Raw genomic sequence first — 17,812 nt, 5'->3', positions numbered from 1 at the left:
ATCTAACAGTTTTCAAGGAGTTTACATATCTGTCAGTGGCACATACTCATGTCAATTATTAATGATCATAAAAATTCTTCTATTTGTTGTATTTTTAATTTTTAATTTTTTAATGGAGACAGGGTCTCGACTATATTGTGCAGGCTGGTCCTGAACCCCTGAACTCAAGTAGTCCTCTTGCCTGAGCCTCCCAAAGTGCTAGGATTACAGGTGTGAGCCACTGTACCCGGCCTGATCATAAAAATTCTAAAATTTCTCTGTGCATTTTAAAATTTGTTTTTTGAGAATTTTTTTTTTTTTTTTTTTGAGATAGGGTTTTGCCCTGTTGCCCAGGCTGGAGTGCAGTGGTGTGATCTTGGCTCACTGCACCCTCTACCTGTGGTGCTCAAGTGATCCACCCACCTCAGGGCTTCCAAGTACCTGGGACCACAGGCACGTGCCACCACACCTGGCTAACTTTTGTGTTTTTTCTTGAGATAGGGTTTTGCCATGTTGCCCAGGCGGGTCTTAAACTCCTGAGCTCAAGCAATCCATTCGCCTTGGCCTCCCAAAGTGCTGGGATTATAGACCTGAGCCACTGCGCTCAGCCTGAGAATTCTTTTTCACCTTGTGGATTGAAATTATTTGGAGTTTCAGCGGCCATATTTTAGGATTTTCCTATTTTTTCCATGTCTTCTGATAATTGTCATGTTCAACATTTTTCACTTCTTTACTCATGTTTATTATAATAGGTTTATACACTTAGGCAATAGAGAATGTTATAACATCAAAAAAAGGCTTTCCAACCCTTCCCCATTCAGTATAATCATTGTATATCCTTCCAGACAATTTCTATACATGTACAAGCATTTATATGTGTGCTTATATTTACACATTTTTTTACACAAATGAGATCACACCATATTATTCAGTAATATTAAAAAATAAACTTCCACATTTTTGCAAATCATTCCTTCTCACTTTATGCTGCGTAGTATTCTAATATTTGGACATATCATAATTTTTCTAACTAGTCATCTACTTACGGATATTTAGGCTTTTTTTTTTGCTATTATAAATGATGATGTAGTGAATATTCTTGGATACACCTTTGCACATATTTAAAAATATATCTGGCTAGGCGCGATCGCTCATGCCTGTAATCCCAGCACTTTGGGAGGCCAAGGCAGGTGGATCACTTGAGGTCAGGAGTTCGAGACTAGCTTGGCCAACATGGTGAAACCCCAGCTCTACTAAAAATACAAAAAGTACCCAGACGTGGTGGTGGGTGCCTGTTATCCCAGCTGCTTGGGAGGCTGAGGCAGAAGAATCGCTTAAACCCAGGAGGCGGAGGTTGCAGTGAGCCAAGATGCCACCACTGCACTCCAGCCTGGGCGACAGAGCGAGACTCTGTCTTTAAAAAAAAAAAAAAAATTTATATATATTTAATTTTATATATATATTTGTAGTATAAATATACATATATACATGTACATATAAATATACATACATATGTATATACTACAGATATATATATCTATACATATATTTATACTACAGATATATATATATAAATTTTTCCATATCTGCTGATAATTGTCATGTTCAACATTTTTCACTTCTTTACTCATGTTTATTATAATAGGTGTATACACTTAGGCAATAGAGAATAACATCAAAAAAAGGCTTTCCAACCCTTCCCCATTCAGTATAATCATTGTATATCCTTCCAGACAATTTCTATACATATCCAGATATATATATATATATCTGTAGTATAAATTCCGAAGGGAAAAATTATTGGACCAAAGATTATGTACATTTAACAATTTGGCAGATAAATTGCCTAACTCTAAAAATAAGGCCAAATATCAGTAGTCTATGAGAGAGGGGATCTCTCTATCTCTTTGACAACACTAGCTAGTGTCAAACTTTTTAATATTTGTCAGTTTTTTGTTGATTAGCTTTTCTTTTCTTATGAGTGAGTTTGAGGATTTTCTCCATTATTATTGGCCATAATGTGTGTTTTCAGTTACCAATTTGGTCATGTGCTTTGCCCTTTTATGGAGCTCTTTATATATTTGTATATTAAGGAAAGGAGCCTCTTGTCATTTTTTTTTAAGTTTTCCAATTGACAATTGTATATACTTATGAGGGTATAATGTTTTTTATTTTTCCTTGACACATATATAGTGTATATTTATGGTAACATACATAGTGTATATTTAAATTTTATACACTATTAAAAATACTGTATATTCAAAATAAACACTATTTTTGAGTATTTTGATACATGCTTACATTGTATAATGATCAAATCTGGCTAATTAGAGTATTTTCATCACTTCAAATATTTACCATTTCTTTGTGAGCCTCTTGTCATTTATTAAACAAATTACTTTTGCACATCTTTTGATTTTATTATTTTGCCCAACAGTTTTCATTTTTTATTGTTGAATATAGTAATCTCATCTTCCATGGCTGAGGTGGGCAGTGAAGAACAGTTCTGTGTTAGATTTAAAAGGTCTTTGTCATTGATTGTAGGGCTCACTTTTCGCTTCAGGTTGTAGCATCTCTGAATGACATGAATCTCTAACTTATCATACTTTGAATTTTGTTTCTTTTTCTTTTTTTTCTTAAATTAGTTTGGCCAGGTGTCTTTAGGAAGAAAATGAACATACATAAATAATTATCTTTTAAAATATAGATAATAGGTATTGGGACTCATGATGGAAGAATAGGTATACATTCATAATGACAACTACAAAGATAAAATGCCTGAGAGCATATTACTTAAAAAAAAAATTGAAACTGTATGGAAGAATAAGAAAGAGTATTCGAATCAGTTACATTTTTTGATAGGAAGATACATATGAGACTCTTCTTCAAATATGTATTTAAAGCTGTATATTTTAAGTATTGCGTTTGCTGCATCCTGTAAATTTTGATATTTGTTTTCATTTTCATTCAGTTAAAAATATTTTCTAATTTTCCTTTACATTTTGTCTTTGTTGTTTAGAAGTTTGAAGTTTAATTTCCAAATGTTTGTGGATTTCGCAGTTTTTTAGTTGATATCAAATTCAATTCTGGTATGGTTAGAGAACATATAAATGTATTTGTTTGTAAGACAGGGTCTTGCTGTGTTGCCTAGGCTGGTCTTGAACTCCAGGGCTTAAGCAATCCATCCACCTCAGGCTCCCAAAGTGCTGGGGTTACCGGCGTGAGCCACCTTGTGCGGCTCAGACAACATATTTTTATGACTTCAATCCATTTAAATTTAGTGAGACTTATTTTATGGCCCCGCGTGTGGCCTGTCCTAGAGAATGTTTTAAAACTATATGTATTCTAGTATTGTTTGCTAGTGTTTTCTATATAATGCCACTTAGGTATAGTTGGTTGATAGTGTGGTTCAGGTCTTCTCTGTCTTTGCTAATTTTCTGTCTAATTATTCTATCACTTATTTAGAGTGGGACATTGAGATCTCCAAATATAATTGTTGAATTTTTAATTTTTCCTTTCAATAATGTTAGTTACTGCTTCATTATTTTGGGACTCTTTTTAGGTGCATACAGTTATTATATCTTCCTGATGTTTTGACCGTTTATTATTATGAAATGTCTTTGTTTGTCTCTATAGTCTTAAAGTCTGTTTTGTCTGATGTTAATATAGCCATTCTGTCTCTTATGGTTACTGCTTCTATAGTATATCCTTTTTTCCCCATCCTTTTACTTTCAATTTTGAATGTAGGATATGTCTTGTTGACAGCGTATAGTTGGAATTTGTGTTTTTATCCTTTCCGACAGTGGCTGCCTTTCCATTGGACTATTTAGACCATTCATATTCAATTAGGGATATGGTTGGATTTACATTTGCCATTTTGGTATCTGCTACACACGCATACTATATATATACACATATATATGTGTATATATATATCTTTATATACATATATGTCTTTATATACATATATACATATATCTTTATATACATATAAAAAGATATATGTTTACATATATAAAAAGATATATATATCTTTATATACGTATATAAAAAGATATATATCTATATACGTATATAAAAATATATCTTTACATACATATATAAAAATATATATATACATATATAAAACAAGTATATATATACACATATATATAGTGTCATTTCACTATGGTTTATATATGATATGATCCTTTATATATATACGTATCTTTACATAGATATAGGTAGATATCTCCTGTTTTTGTTCCTTTGTTTCCTCTATTGCCTTTTGTGTTAAATACTTTTTAGTGTGCCATTTTAATTACTCCATTGATTTTTTTAACTGTATATTTTTAAAGATATTTTATTTGTGGTTGCTGTCAGGATTATGCATTTTAACAGGCTGCTTATTATCAGTAAGATAAAGAAACTTTCTTTCAGTGTAGGTCCATTTTCTCTTCTTTATTGTACTGCTATTGTAATATACATCTATATATATTATAAACCCAGTAGTACAGTGTCGTGATCATTGCTTTATACATTCTTAGGTCTTTTAAAGGGAGGAAGAAATGAGAAAAATATGTTTATGGAGTCTTTTTTGAATTAATCCACATATTTGCCATTTCTGGTGCTCTTCAATTCTTTCTGTGTATTTAAGTTTGATGTCTTTTCCTTTCAGCTTGATGGGCTTCCTTTAGTGTTTGTTTAAGGCAGGTCTACTAGCAAAAAAAATTTTCTCAGTATTTGGTTATCTGGGAATATTTTTTCATTTTTGAAGGATAGTTTTGCTGTCTTCTTGGTTGACAGCTGTATCTTTCAGCTTTTTGAATATGTGATTTCACTGTCTTTCTTGCCTCTATGGTTTCTAACTGGAAGTTAGCCACTAATCTCTGCATATGCTGAATCATTATTCTCTTCCTGCTTTCAAGATTTTTCTCCTTGTGTTTGCTTTCAACAAGTTTGACTATGTTGTGTCCAGGTGTAGGTTGCTTGATATTTTCCTACTTGAAATTCATTGTGCTTCTTAGATCTGTAGATTTATTTTCCTTAGAAAAATTAAATTTGGGGCCAGGTGCGGTGGCTCATACCTATAGTCCCAGCACAGGTGGGGATTTGGGAGGCCAAGATGGTCAGATCACCTGAGGTCAGGAGTTCGAGACCAGCTTGGCCAACATGATGAAACCCTGTCTCTACAAAAATACAAAAATTAGCCGGGCATGATGGTGGGTTCCTGTAATCCCAGCTACTCGGGAGGCTGAGGCAGGAGAATCGCTTGAACCGGGGAGGCGGAGGTTGCACTGAGCCGAGTTTGTACTATTGCACTCCAGCCTGGGTGACTGAGTGAGACTCTGTCTCAAAAAAAGATAAAAGTAAATTTGGCAAGTTTTTGGCCAATATTTTATTAATTTTTTTTTTCTGCTCTTTCTCTTCTTTCCTGGTACTCAAAATGTTGGTAAGCTGAATGTTGTTCCATACGTCTTTGAGGCTCTGTTCATTTTACTTCCATCTTTTTCCACTCTGTTTTTCAGAGTGGATGGTTTCTATTGATGTATCTTAAAAGTCACTAATTTTCTTTTGCCATAAATCTGTTGAGCCCTTCTGATGAATTTTTTATTTCTGTTACTGTATTCTTAAACTTTAGGATTTCCATTTGGTTCTTTTACATAATTTCTGCATCTTTGTTGAAGGTCTCTTATTTGTTGATTGCAGTTTTTCATAATTAAAAAACTTGAAAACATGAGTTCCTTTTAACATATTTAACATGCATAATAGATATTTTACATAATATATTGTAACAACTCTGGATTGTGATGAGCCCCTCCCCTCTTATTGTTACTGTTGTCATTTCACTATAGTTTATATATGATACAATCCTATTGAGAAAAATAAATTTTATTTTGCACAAAAGTGTATCTGGAAAAAGAGATATACATGAATATCCAGGAAAATTCTGAAATGCAGGAGTACTGAGAGGTGAATAGCTCTACAAGAATTTGAGCTTTTAAAAAAATATACAAACTGTTGAAATGTTTTTTAAAAAATGAATTAATATTATACTTTCTGAAGTTCAAAGAGGAAATCATTAGTGATATGGATGTAGGTGGGAAAGACTATTCTTTTTGCCTTTGTACCATCATAAGCTAATGTAAAATCATAGGATCTTTCATGTATCATCTGGTCTCCACACTTCTTGTGAAGGAGGAGTGTATGCGAACTATTCTTGATAGATAGGAATCTAATATTTTAAGAACCTCCAGAGTAGGAAATTCCATAAAATCTTTAGTGTGTTAACTATGCTCAGAATACTTACTGTCAGGAAGTTTTCTTCCTGTGTATAGCCTATACTCTGTTTTTGTTTTGAATGTGCTAAAAATTTTCCATATGATTTTATCTATCTTTTTTGTCAGCTTTTCTCTGTCAGTGGTAATCTTGCTGGGAATCTTGCTGATTTTATAGCCATAATCATTTCTATTGTTTTTGGCCACTAGAATTTTATGTTGAATTTATATAATGTTTCTTTTACGTTTTGGCATGCATTAGTTCTGTTTGTGAGGCCTGCCATTGTGTTTCTTCTCTCTTCATAGACTTTAACAAAGCAGATATGATTACTGTTTGTTAAGTAGTTTCTTAAGTTTTGTTTTTTCTAACCTTTTAGGTTTGTAATTATCTGAATTTCATTGAATATCCTGTATCTTTGAGGCTGTAGACTCTGCATCTAGGCAATTGTTCTTTTTTATTTTTATTTATTTATTTATTTATTTTTTGAGACAGAGTCTCGCTCTGTCGCCCAGGCTGGAGTGCAGTGGCACAATCTTGGCTCACTGCAAGCTCTGCCTCCCGGGTTCACGCCATTCTCCTGCCTCAGCCTCCGAGTAGCTGGGATTACAGGCGCCGGCCGCCACGCCTGGCTAATTTTTTGTATTTTTAGTAGAGACGGGGTTTCATCGTGTTAGCCAGGATAGTCTCGATCTCCTGACCTCGTGATCTGCCTGCCTTGGCCTCCCAAAGTGCTGGGATTACGGCGTGAGCCACTGCGACTGGCCGGCAATTGTTCTTTATAAGGCCAAGTTTATTTCTCTTTTACTGTCTACTTACCACTATTGTATTTTCCCAATTTCAAACATAAAAACAAGCCAGTACGTTGGTCATTCAGTCATAACTTACTGTATTTAGAAAGAATTTTCACTTCAGTATTCCTACCAATTTGCACATATTATATTTGTATGGTATCTTTTCCTACCATAAATAATGTTTGTTGTGTGTGTCTTTTATTGTAGGAATTGGATGGCGTAAGTGATTAAGGTGGTATTGAGGATTTCTGAAGCCTATGAAAGGTAGAAACTCAACCATGATTTCTTTTTCAACTCTACAGCATTCCTTTCCTTGAAGTCTTCATTTTTACCTTGGTCTCGGGTAATTTTAATACTTATGTTTCATAATCTTGAATAAATAAGTTTTTTCAAATATGAAGTCATTGTGTTCAGCTGCTAGAATTTTATACTGAATTTATACAATAGTTTCTTAAAGTTTTGGTATTTATATTTGCAAGAAACTAATTTTTTTCCTGAGAAAATGAATTTAAATGATGAATAATGATGTCATTTTAGACTCTAGCACACACAAAAATGTGTAGTCTTAAGTGAAATTTAATTGAGAGTTATTTTCTTGGTTTAACACTTTTTCTCAACAGGGTATAGCATTTTTTACCCCCTGTCCTGAACTCATGTACACTCGTATTAAGTTTCCCAGAATTTTCAGAGAAACTGTTTTCACACCGAGGAAAATTAGACATGTTAGTCAAATTTAATGATGTTTGCTATATAATTTTTAAAATGTGAGAAAACATATCAGTTTTTATACATCTGTACATGTTGTATGTATGTCTGCACTAATATAAGGAAGCAGTCTTACAGATAATTCAGTAATCACTTAAGCTTGATATATTAGCAGATAGACTTGACTACTGTGACAGAGGCTTATAAAGGTAGAAATATATTTATATTTACTTGAAAAGTCTATGTAAACTATCTTGAGATTATATGGAGGCTGCAAAATCACTATGTCCCAGGGCTCCTTTGTCTTTCTCTGCTCTTCTTCTATGCAGTTTCTATATTGTGGGTGAGGATGGTTACCATTGTGTCTGCTAATAAGAAGAAAAAGAGAAGGGCATTCTCTCTACCTTTAAGAGGAGTTTGTGTATATCAGTTTCACTCAGATCCCTTTGGCTCTAACTTTGTCACATGTCACAACCAATTGCAAAGGAGGCTGGGAAGTGAGTGACTCTGACCTAGGCAGCCATATGTTGCACTTAATTTTTATTACTGCATAAGAAGGAGAGAACAGATTCTGGGGAGATAGCCAGCTATCTGTCACATTAAGGTTTGAGTCAGATTTATTTTCATTAAAAAAAAAAATTGTCTCACGCCTGTAATCCCAGCACGTTGGCAGGCCGAGGCAGGTGGATCACGAAGTCAGGAGATTGAGACCATCCTGGCTCACACGGTGAAACCCTGCCTCTACTAAAAAAATACAAAAAAAATTAGCCGGGCGTGGTGGTGGGCCCCTGTAGTCCCAGCTACTCGGGAGGCTGAGGCAGGAGAATGGCGGGAACCCGGGAGGCATAGCTTGCAGTGAGCCGAGATGGCACCACTGCATTCCAGCCTGGGTGAGAGCGAGACTCTCTCAAAAAAAAAAAAAACTGTTGATTTAAACAGTTAACTTTTTTGTTGTTGTTCCGGAATGAGTCTTGGTTACTGTATAGTATGTATTAAAAATAACCATTACCAATCTAGGCATGGTGGTATGTGCACAGTCCCATCTCATGTAATTAAAAAAAAAAATTAGGTGTTTAACATTTGTTCATAGTATACAGGGAAATTTTCTTTTAAGAAGTTTTTTTAATATTTCTTCTTATTATGTAAGATTACAGAAACTTTATAATTTGAATATTAATGTTTGAATTATTGATATTGGCATAAAACGTAATGGATGCAATGACGAAATCCAACAGAATGTCGGATTCTGCTTTGTGTGAACTTTTTTTTTACCTTTTCCCTCCCCCTCTCGTTGTGAAGATAAATTATAGCTGTTTCTTAAACTGTTTGAATTTCCATAAATTTGATGTTTTAGTATTTCTAAATACTACTGTCTTCTTGATGTTACATTGTTTTACGAAACAGATGATAAATATTTGGAATGCAGAATATGCCTAGATTCTGTTTTATTTGAGAGGGGCTTCAGTGTGGTATAGAAATGCCTATTAACTTTGACTTATTCAAATATTTATAAATTATTTTTCTGTGGTGAAAAAATAGAGTTTTTTTTAAAAGTTTTTAGGTTTTTAAAGTCATATAAAATGATTATTGTTAGCATGTAAGTTTTCTGATTAATGTGTTGGCAGCTATTGAAATAGATATTTGTTTAAACATCTTTTCTTGTTAGCACTGATCAGAGACCATTTTGTCCAGTTACCATTATTATAAATGATGTTCCTATTAGGATATTTTGAAATAGTAGTACTTTAAAAATTAACATGGTTTAGAAGATATGTTTTATAGATACAAAATGGTAGTTATACAGAGGTATATCTGAAGAGGTCTTTGAATGTACTTAGACAAGAAATAGATTTTGTTTTATTAATAAGAGATGAAGTAGTTTGTGCTTAGATCAAAACTATACTTTTCAAGGATGAAAGCAAATACAGAACTTCTTCAGAATAACAAATAGCAAATTTGTTAAAGGTTTTGGTATTAATCATGGGTTTCATCTCACCAAATGATCTGGAGGCTGGTTGATATTTGTATTTCTAATGCTGATATTTTTAAGGTGTAATTTCTCACGGTTAGAAACATGGGTTAGAAATGTTAATATCCAAGTTAATGTAACTGGCATCCTCCAAATAACAGAGTGCTTTGGATCGGAAGTAATTTGTGAAATCTAGCTTTTTTCTGTTACCTGTTTTCAGAACAAGTTCCTTTGAGTGCTTCTCTTTTGGCTTACAAGTGAAGTTTCATTTTAGATTGAATGGGTTCTGTTACAAAGTCAAGGGAAGAGGTATTACTGAATTTGTGAGAATATTTTAAGTTGGGAATTACTCTTTTTATACAAAAGACAATGATGATTAGGTTCACAAGCTTGCCTATTATAACCTGCTTTGACTCATAGTTGAAGTTCCATATTATTCAAAAAAGTTTATGGAAAATATTATTACCAAACTCAATACATGAAACAGAAACGTAGGATTTCTAAGTGAGAAATATTTATTTCTTTCATGCTCAAATGCAGATTAATTAAAGGTAATAAGTGACACATGGATGTTCATATACATTCTGAAAGGGAACTTGGTGCTTTAAAAAATTTTAGAGCATATGGCACAAACCTTCAAATCTGTTTTCATTTTAAAATGTACAGCCCTCTTTTTGATACAGGTGTATCATTAGGACTGACTGGTTTTACATTTATTAGCCATATTTAGGATTATTTTTAAATTTCCAATTGGAAATGGGAAGGTAGAGAGATTTTCCTGGTAAGGCTTTGAGAAAACAGAGGAAGGAAGGTAGCTTAAGAAGATATATTTAAACCCATGAAAAAGAAAGAATGGCTGAGGAGAAATTCACTGAGATATGAGTAACGGATAGAAATTGAAAAATAGAAAATGTGGAAAGTGTTGAATCCTCCCACAGGAGAAAAGGGGATTCTGTGTCAGAAAGTTCTCCCATGGTAGCCATGAGATGGAGTAGTCAGCTAAGGACAGTTTGATTGCTTTGCCAAGCCAAGCAATGATGATAGAAGGCCTTAAGAGCAGGTGGTGAGAGGGCAATGAGAGTTCAACTACTTCCTAATGTGTCCAGGGCCTTTTAAAGTCAGGAAATAGTGTGATAAGGTAAAAAGTGCATTGAGTCAGGTAAGTCTGGTTTGAAATCCCAGTTTACTTCTGAGCTGTGCATCCTTGGGTAAGCCCCAATTTGCCTGTTAAATGGGGATATGCTGTTAGTGTCTTGAGGGTTATTGTAAATATTAAGTAAGGTAATATATTTAAAGGTGCCCAGCACAGTGTCTTACACCTCAGCACACATTAGTTGTCTTTCCTCTCCAGGTTTTCATAATTTCTGAATTTTAGAATACAGACATAAACATATTAATTTGGAAAGACCTCATTAATTGTATAAAACTCCCATTACAAAAAACCTCAGCAAGCATTTTTTTTCCCAATTTTTAATTGGCCCTTGTAGAACAAGCAAGCATTTTTAAGAGCCTTGTATATTTGATTAAAAATGAGTAGTAGTGCCCAACTTGTCCATTTTTAATGCTTCTCTTAACTTTGTCCTCTGAAGACAAGCCCAGACAGTTCCCCGAGTTTTGGAAATAATTGTCAAAAACATTTGTATTAAAAGCCTATGTATTTAATTCCTTATTAAAAGCCCTGACCCAAAACTGTTTACTGTGTTTCAACTTAATATAAATCTATAAAGCTTAGTTTTTAATTACTTACACATAATTGATTAGAAACATTAAATTAGAAGATGACCACAAGAAGAGTCAGCTATTTCTTCTGGTAGACAGGAGAAAGGTAATGGCAGATAATTTACGTTCTTTTTAAGTACCCCTCTGCCACTAGGCTTAAATGACTAGAGGGTTACCTAAGCCACTACAGTTAGGCTTTTACACAGCTGAACTAAACATGTGTCAATAGGAAGGATGTCAGGTGTGTGTGGGGTTGGGAGTGGGAGCAGGGAGGGGAAATTTAATGGAACTGGAAGTTGTGTTGTGGCCCCCTAGATACCCCTGTAGACAGTTTCTCTTACAGAGGGATGGTGATGAGGGAAGAATAAATCATGGAAGCGGGGGAAGAATGCAGAATTTGAAGTAATCCGCGAAAGGGAGATTTAGGAGAAACTGGCCTGAGTTGGTCTCCTTCCTTTCTCTTTCCTGCTCTGTTGTAGTTTTCATCATTCTCTGCTCTGGGTAACTTGCAGTGCAGAGGAAGGATTGTCTCTCATTCTTAGCTGAATTAGCCCTTGGACATCATTGTCCAGTGTGTCTTGGTTCTTAACAGCGCTGCCATTTTGTACTCTGTGGTGTCATCTGCCTAAGGTCTCTACAAGATAAAGGGTCTTCACAGGGAGCTCAGAGTGGCTTATTACTCCACGTATTTTCTTTTCTCTCTAGTTGGACAGAGGTTCCTTGAAGCTGAAATTAATTGTTTAATTTTTTCTTTTCCCTTCCAAATCAGTCTTCCATGTGAGTAATAAGATTTAAAGGAAGCATTATTTCTTTCCTCCTCTCTTCTGTGTAGTATCCCTAACCCCTGACTTTCCATTAATTATACACACATTTGGATTAGAAAGCAGTTGCCTTTTTGAGGAGTTAACAGGAAGAGACAGTTAATTATTCACATATTAGTGGGGCTTGATTACCTCAGTTTTCTTTCTTTACACTTGGCTGATCCTCCCTAAAAATAATGAAATTAGAGGAGGGATATGGCATGTATTAGCTTTTGAGCATGGGACCTTTTGTTGTATTTGGATTTTTGAATATGCAGTGAGGCACATGAGAGCTTTGACTGAGACCACTTAAAAGTTTAAGTGGGAAAGGTTAAAACCATAATGGCATAGAAGGGAGGTGCAAGGACAATAAAAATGTATTTTTTTGTACTTTATCTTTCACTATTAAGTGTAGCTTTGTCCTATTCCCTTTTTCCATGGGCCTGGTAAAATTTCCTGGCCAGAGACAGGTTGAGACATATGATAGAGGTGTGACTCACTTTGTCTTTGAAACATATTTTAAAATAACACTAAGTCTTTGTTTTAAAATAAAGAAGAAAAACAAGACCTAGAGTCAGTTCTGTTACTCATACCCTGTTAGCTTGCCGTAACATTAAAGAAAAGATGTTGGTACATGAAAAAGGAATAATAAAAAGTCAAAATTAGTCTTCTTCATGAAGATCCTTTCTTATTTCATTTTCCAAATTCCAGTTAAGTTTCTTACCAGGAAAAAAAAAAAAATATATATATATATATATATATATGTATATGTATTTCTCTCTCTCTCTGTCTCTCTGTCTCTGTCTCTCTCTCTCTCTCTCTCTCTCTACATATATATATAAAAGATCTTACTATCTACATAGTTCTCCTTGATTTTTTTTCACTTAATATATCTTGGAGAACCAGCACATAAAGCTAACATTATTCCCTTTAATGGCTGCATGTGTTCCATTGTATGGTTGAGTCATAATTAATGTAACAAGTCCCCTGTCTATGGATGCTTAAATTTGTTTCCAGTCTTTTCCCATTGAAGGGTTGTAGCAAACATCCTTATACTTACTTCTTAGGTGAATGTCTATGAATAAACCCATAAGGTTGTATACTATATATCCCTAGCAGTGAGATTGCTGGATCAAGAGTACATACAGTTTTCATTTTGATAGATATTTCCAAAGCTCATTTTAAAACTTTGTCTTATTTAAAACCTTGTGTCCATTGATATTGGAGTCTGTTTTGATATCTTAGTACTTTCTGGTATTTTGGGGAAATTTCAGGGTATTTCAAAAACAGTTTCCAGGCCAGACAGTTTAACTCCAAATATATGCCTTAATTTGGGGCCATAGGAATAAGGAACTTAAGTAAAAAGGAAGAGAGATTTCTTTTTCTTTGCATGTGATTGGTTTTCAGGAAGATTTTTGAAGAGGTCATTTGTTTTTCATTTGGAGTATTTTCACTTTGTCTTCAGTTTACTACTTCTGTATCAAGGTGTGCTCTCTTCCTGTTCCAAGTCTGTCACTCTAGCACTTTATGCCTTTTTTCCAAAATATTATCTGTCCCCAGAGTACTACTACTTCCTCAATACTTATTGTTTTGGCTTGATGCTAGGCATAAGATTAGTTTAAAAAAAAATCACATCAAGTTAAAAATCTTCTGCACAGGAAAGGATACAGTCAACAAAGTGAAGAGACAACCCACAGAATGGGGGAAAAATATTTGCAAACTACCCATCTGACAAGGGATTAATAACCAGAATATATAAGGAGCTCAAACAACTCTATAGGAAAAAAAAATCTAATAATTCAATCAAAAAATGGGCAAAAGATTTCAGTAGACATTTCTCGAAAGAAGACATATAAATGGCAGACAGGCTTATGAAAAGGTGCTCAACATCATTGATCATCAGAGAAATGGAGATCAAAACTGCAATGAGATGTCATCTCACTCTAGTTAAAATGGCTTATATCCAAAAGACAGGCAGTTACCAATGCTGGTGAGGATGTGGAGAAAAGGGAACCCTTCTGTGCTGTTGGTGGGAATCTAAATTAGTACAACCACTATGGAGTAAAGTTTGGTGGTTCCTCAAAAAACTAAAAATTGAGCTAGCATACAATCTAGCAATCACACTGCTGGGTATATTTCCCCCAAAAAGGAAATCAGTATATTAAAAGATATTTGCACTCCTGTGTTTTTTGCAGCACTGTTTACAGTAGCTAAGACTTGGAAGCCACCTAAGTGTCTGTGAACAGATGAGTGGATAAAGAAAATGTACATATACACAATGGAGTAGTATTCAGCCATAAAAAAAATGAGATCCAGTCATTTGCAACAACGTGGGTGAAACTGGAGATCATTATGTTAAATGAAATAAGCCAGGCACAGAAAAACAAATGCATGTTCTCACTTAGTTGTGGGATCTAAAAATCAAAACAATTGAGCTCATGGATATAGAGAGTAAAAGGGGATAGTTACTAGAGGCTGAGAAGGGGAAGGTGGGGATGGTTAATGGGCACACACAAAAAAATAGAAAAAAACGTATAAGACCTACTATTTGATAGCACAATAGGATGACTATAGTCAATAACAACTTGATTGTACATTTAAAAATAAAGAGTGTAATTGGGTTGTTTGTAACTCAAAGGGTAAATTATTGAGGGGATGGATACCCCATTCTCCATGATTTGCTTATTTCACGTTGCATGCTTGTATCAAAATATCTCATGTACCCCATAAATGTATATACTTATGTATATATGTACTCCCTCCAATTTTTTTTTTTTTTTTTTTTTTTTGAGATGGAGTCCTGTTCTGTCGCCAGGCTGGAGGGCTGGAGTGCAGTGGCTCGATCTCGGCTCACTGCACCCTTCGCCTCCTGGATTCAAATGATTTTCCTGCCTCAGCCTCCTGAGTAGCTGGGACTACAGGCATGCACCATCATGCCCAGCTAATTTTTTTTGTATTTTTAGTAGAGACAGGGTTTCACCATGTTGGCCAGGATGGTCTCGATCTCCTGACCTGATCTGCCCGCCTCGGCCTCCCAAAGTGTTGGGATGACAGACGTGAGCCACTGCATCCGGCCAATGTTTTATGTATTTAAAACATAAAAATATAGTTATTTTATATATTTAATGGTTGTTTCTAAGTTTTCTTTAGTGATTTGTCTGATAGTGTTCCTGTCAGTTTATTCTTTATTGAATTCATCTGTTCTTATTTTTAAGGTATTTTAATATATTAAGGATATGGAGTTTTTGACTGATGTTACAAATACTTTTCACCAATTGATTCTTAAGGATTTCCAAATAAATGGACAGAATAATCAAATTTTAGCCTTAAGAGACTTGTTTCATTTAGTTTTAGTTTTGTTTTCTAAGAAATGTGATAAATGAAATTTTTGAAGAGAGCAGCTATTTGGTGATGTATGTAACATCTTTGACCTTTATTTTTATTTGTTTATTTTTGAGACAGGGTCTTGTTCTGTCACCCAGGTGGAGTGCAGTAGTACAGTCACAGCTCACTGCAGCCGCGACCTCCTGGGCTCAAGTCATCCTCCTGCCTCAGCCTCCCAAGTAGCTGGGACCACAGGTGCATGCCACCATGCCCAGCTGATTATTGTATTTTTATTTTGTAGAGATGGGGTTTTGCCTTGTTGCCCTAGCTGGTCTCAAACTCCTGGGCTCAAGCGATACGCCCACCTCGGCCTCGTAGAGTGTTGGAATTACAGGCGTGAGCTACCATACCCAGCAATCTTTGACCTTTAGATTTTAACTTTGCTACTTAAAGATTTTGAAAAGTGAAATCAGATGTTTTGTACAGATATACTGTATATATTCTAGGCTGATAATACCTGGTACCAGGGAAGAAAGATTAGCAGGTTATGAATTATAAATTTGTGTATTTTGCTGTTTATAAGATTTTTTTGAGCTATTCATTTCAGTAAAGTTTTCTCTGTTAATGATAACCTTAGTAAAGGAAAGAGTATTTTGATTTCAGTAGTGTGTTGGAATTTAACTTAGGTATTTGACTGCTGAAAACTATGATCAAAGTTGGTCATTACTTATGTGATTAATTTGGGAAAGAAGTGACTAAACTGAAATATACTTAACATTTTCGTTATGGTATTGACTACTGTAATGATTTTCTGTGTCTACCTTTGTTTACATTTTTTACTTCATCAAGGTAAATTCCAAAATGTAGAATTCCTTGTTCAAAGAATATGTACATTTTTATAGCTTTTGATACATTTTATAGTATTTGATACCAAATGGCTTTTGAAAATAGTTGATCTAATACATGTTATCAGTAGATGAGTGTCTTTTTTTAATACTTCAACATTGGATATATTTTTTAAGAGTCATTATCAGTTTGGTAGATGAAATATGATAGTGCTGTTTAATGGTGATTTCTTGGATTACTGCTGAGACCCTTTTTTATATGTTTAATGACTATTTCTAAATTTTTAAAAATGATTTGCTTGATGATGTTCTGTCAGTTTATTCCTTACTGAATTCATCTCTATTTTTATTTTTAACACATTTCAATATATTATTAATATATTAAAGAATATGGATCCCTTGACTGATGTTACAAATACTTTTCCCTAATTTGCTTTTATGTCAGGCTTATTTTTCAATAATAAAGTAGTTAGGATTTTATGCCTTTATATCAAAATGAAAATTTGTGTTTTATTCTGCCAGCCTTTGGAAACTGATCTTGGTATTATAATCTTCAAATTGGAGGCAGTTCCAAAGTACATCAATAAAATCTTTGTATTTGGATGTTCAAATTCTTAATTTGAAAATTTAAAATGAAGTAGTCGTATAAAACTAATTTACTATGTTTTGTTGCCAAACTTGGTCTTTCTAGGCAGTTATACTTAAGCATGAACATTGACGACAAACTGGAAGGATTGTTTCTTAAATGTGGCGGCATAGACGAAATGCAGTCTTCCAGGACAATGGTTGTAATGGGTGGAGTGTCTGGCCAGTCTACTGTGTCTGGAGAGCTACAGGATTCAGTACTTCAAGATCGAAGTATGCCTCACCAGGAGATCCTTGCTGCAGATGAAGTGTTACAAGAAAGTGAAATGAGACAACAGGATATGATATCACATGATGAACTCATGGTCCATGAGGAGACAGTGAAAAATGATGAAGAGCAGATGGAAACACATGAAAGACTTCCTCAAGGACTACAGTATGCACTTAATGTCCCTGTAAGTAATTTCTTTATAATATATTAAACTTAGAAACATAATTTTTTGTTAAGTAATACTGCAAGTCATCGAAGAAATTTCAGAAAATGTTTCAGGGCTAAATAGTGTTCTTGAATAGATATACTAAAATATTGACATAAATCATATTTGAAAGGCAAAATTAAGTTGTATTATATTATTTTAGAAGCTTATTTCTTTCAAGATAAGAATATTTCTCTATCAGGATTATTTTGGTACTAAATTTTAAATGCTTAATTTTAAAAGATATTTAACTTCTAAGTTTCTCCTTAAATAGTAAAACATTTGAATCTTCAACATAACTAGAAAAATATCACACATTCAAGGGTTTTTCCTTCAAATTCTGTAATTCTTGCCTTCTTAA

At 34.2% G+C, this 17,812-nt stretch overlaps 1 protein-coding gene across 9 annotated transcripts in view; it reads left to right on the top strand.

Annotated features, from left to right (window-relative positions):
- Window positions 1-17,812, top strand: part of ZNF148 (zinc finger protein 148) — a 155,761-nt gene that overhangs the window by 44,201 nt on the left and 93,748 nt on the right. For 5 of the 9 annotated variants that reach the window (XM_054479707.2, XM_054479708.2, XM_063661688.1 and 2 more), the window contains 2 exons: window positions 7,236-7,371; window positions 17,082-17,430. In XM_054479707.2, coding sequence (XP_054335682.1) covers window positions 17,098-17,430 — 333 coding nt within the window. In that variant the 5' untranslated portion in view covers window positions 7,236-7,371; window positions 17,082-17,097. The remainder of the gene's footprint in view (window positions 1-7,235; window positions 7,372-17,081; window positions 17,431-17,812) is intronic. The other 4 variants (XM_054479706.1, XM_063661685.1, XM_063661687.1 and 1 more) reach the window with 1 other exon arrangement.

Source organism: Pongo pygmaeus, chromosome 2 (genome assembly GCF_028885625.2).
Source record: "Pongo pygmaeus isolate AG05252 chromosome 2, NHGRI_mPonPyg2-v2.0_pri, whole genome shotgun sequence".
In the NCBI taxonomy this organism is placed as follows: domain Eukaryota; kingdom Metazoa; phylum Chordata; class Mammalia; order Primates; family Hominidae; genus Pongo; species Pongo pygmaeus.
The sequence above is the reverse complement of the archived record's forward strand: the minus strand, read 5'-3'. Positions and strand labels throughout refer to the sequence as shown.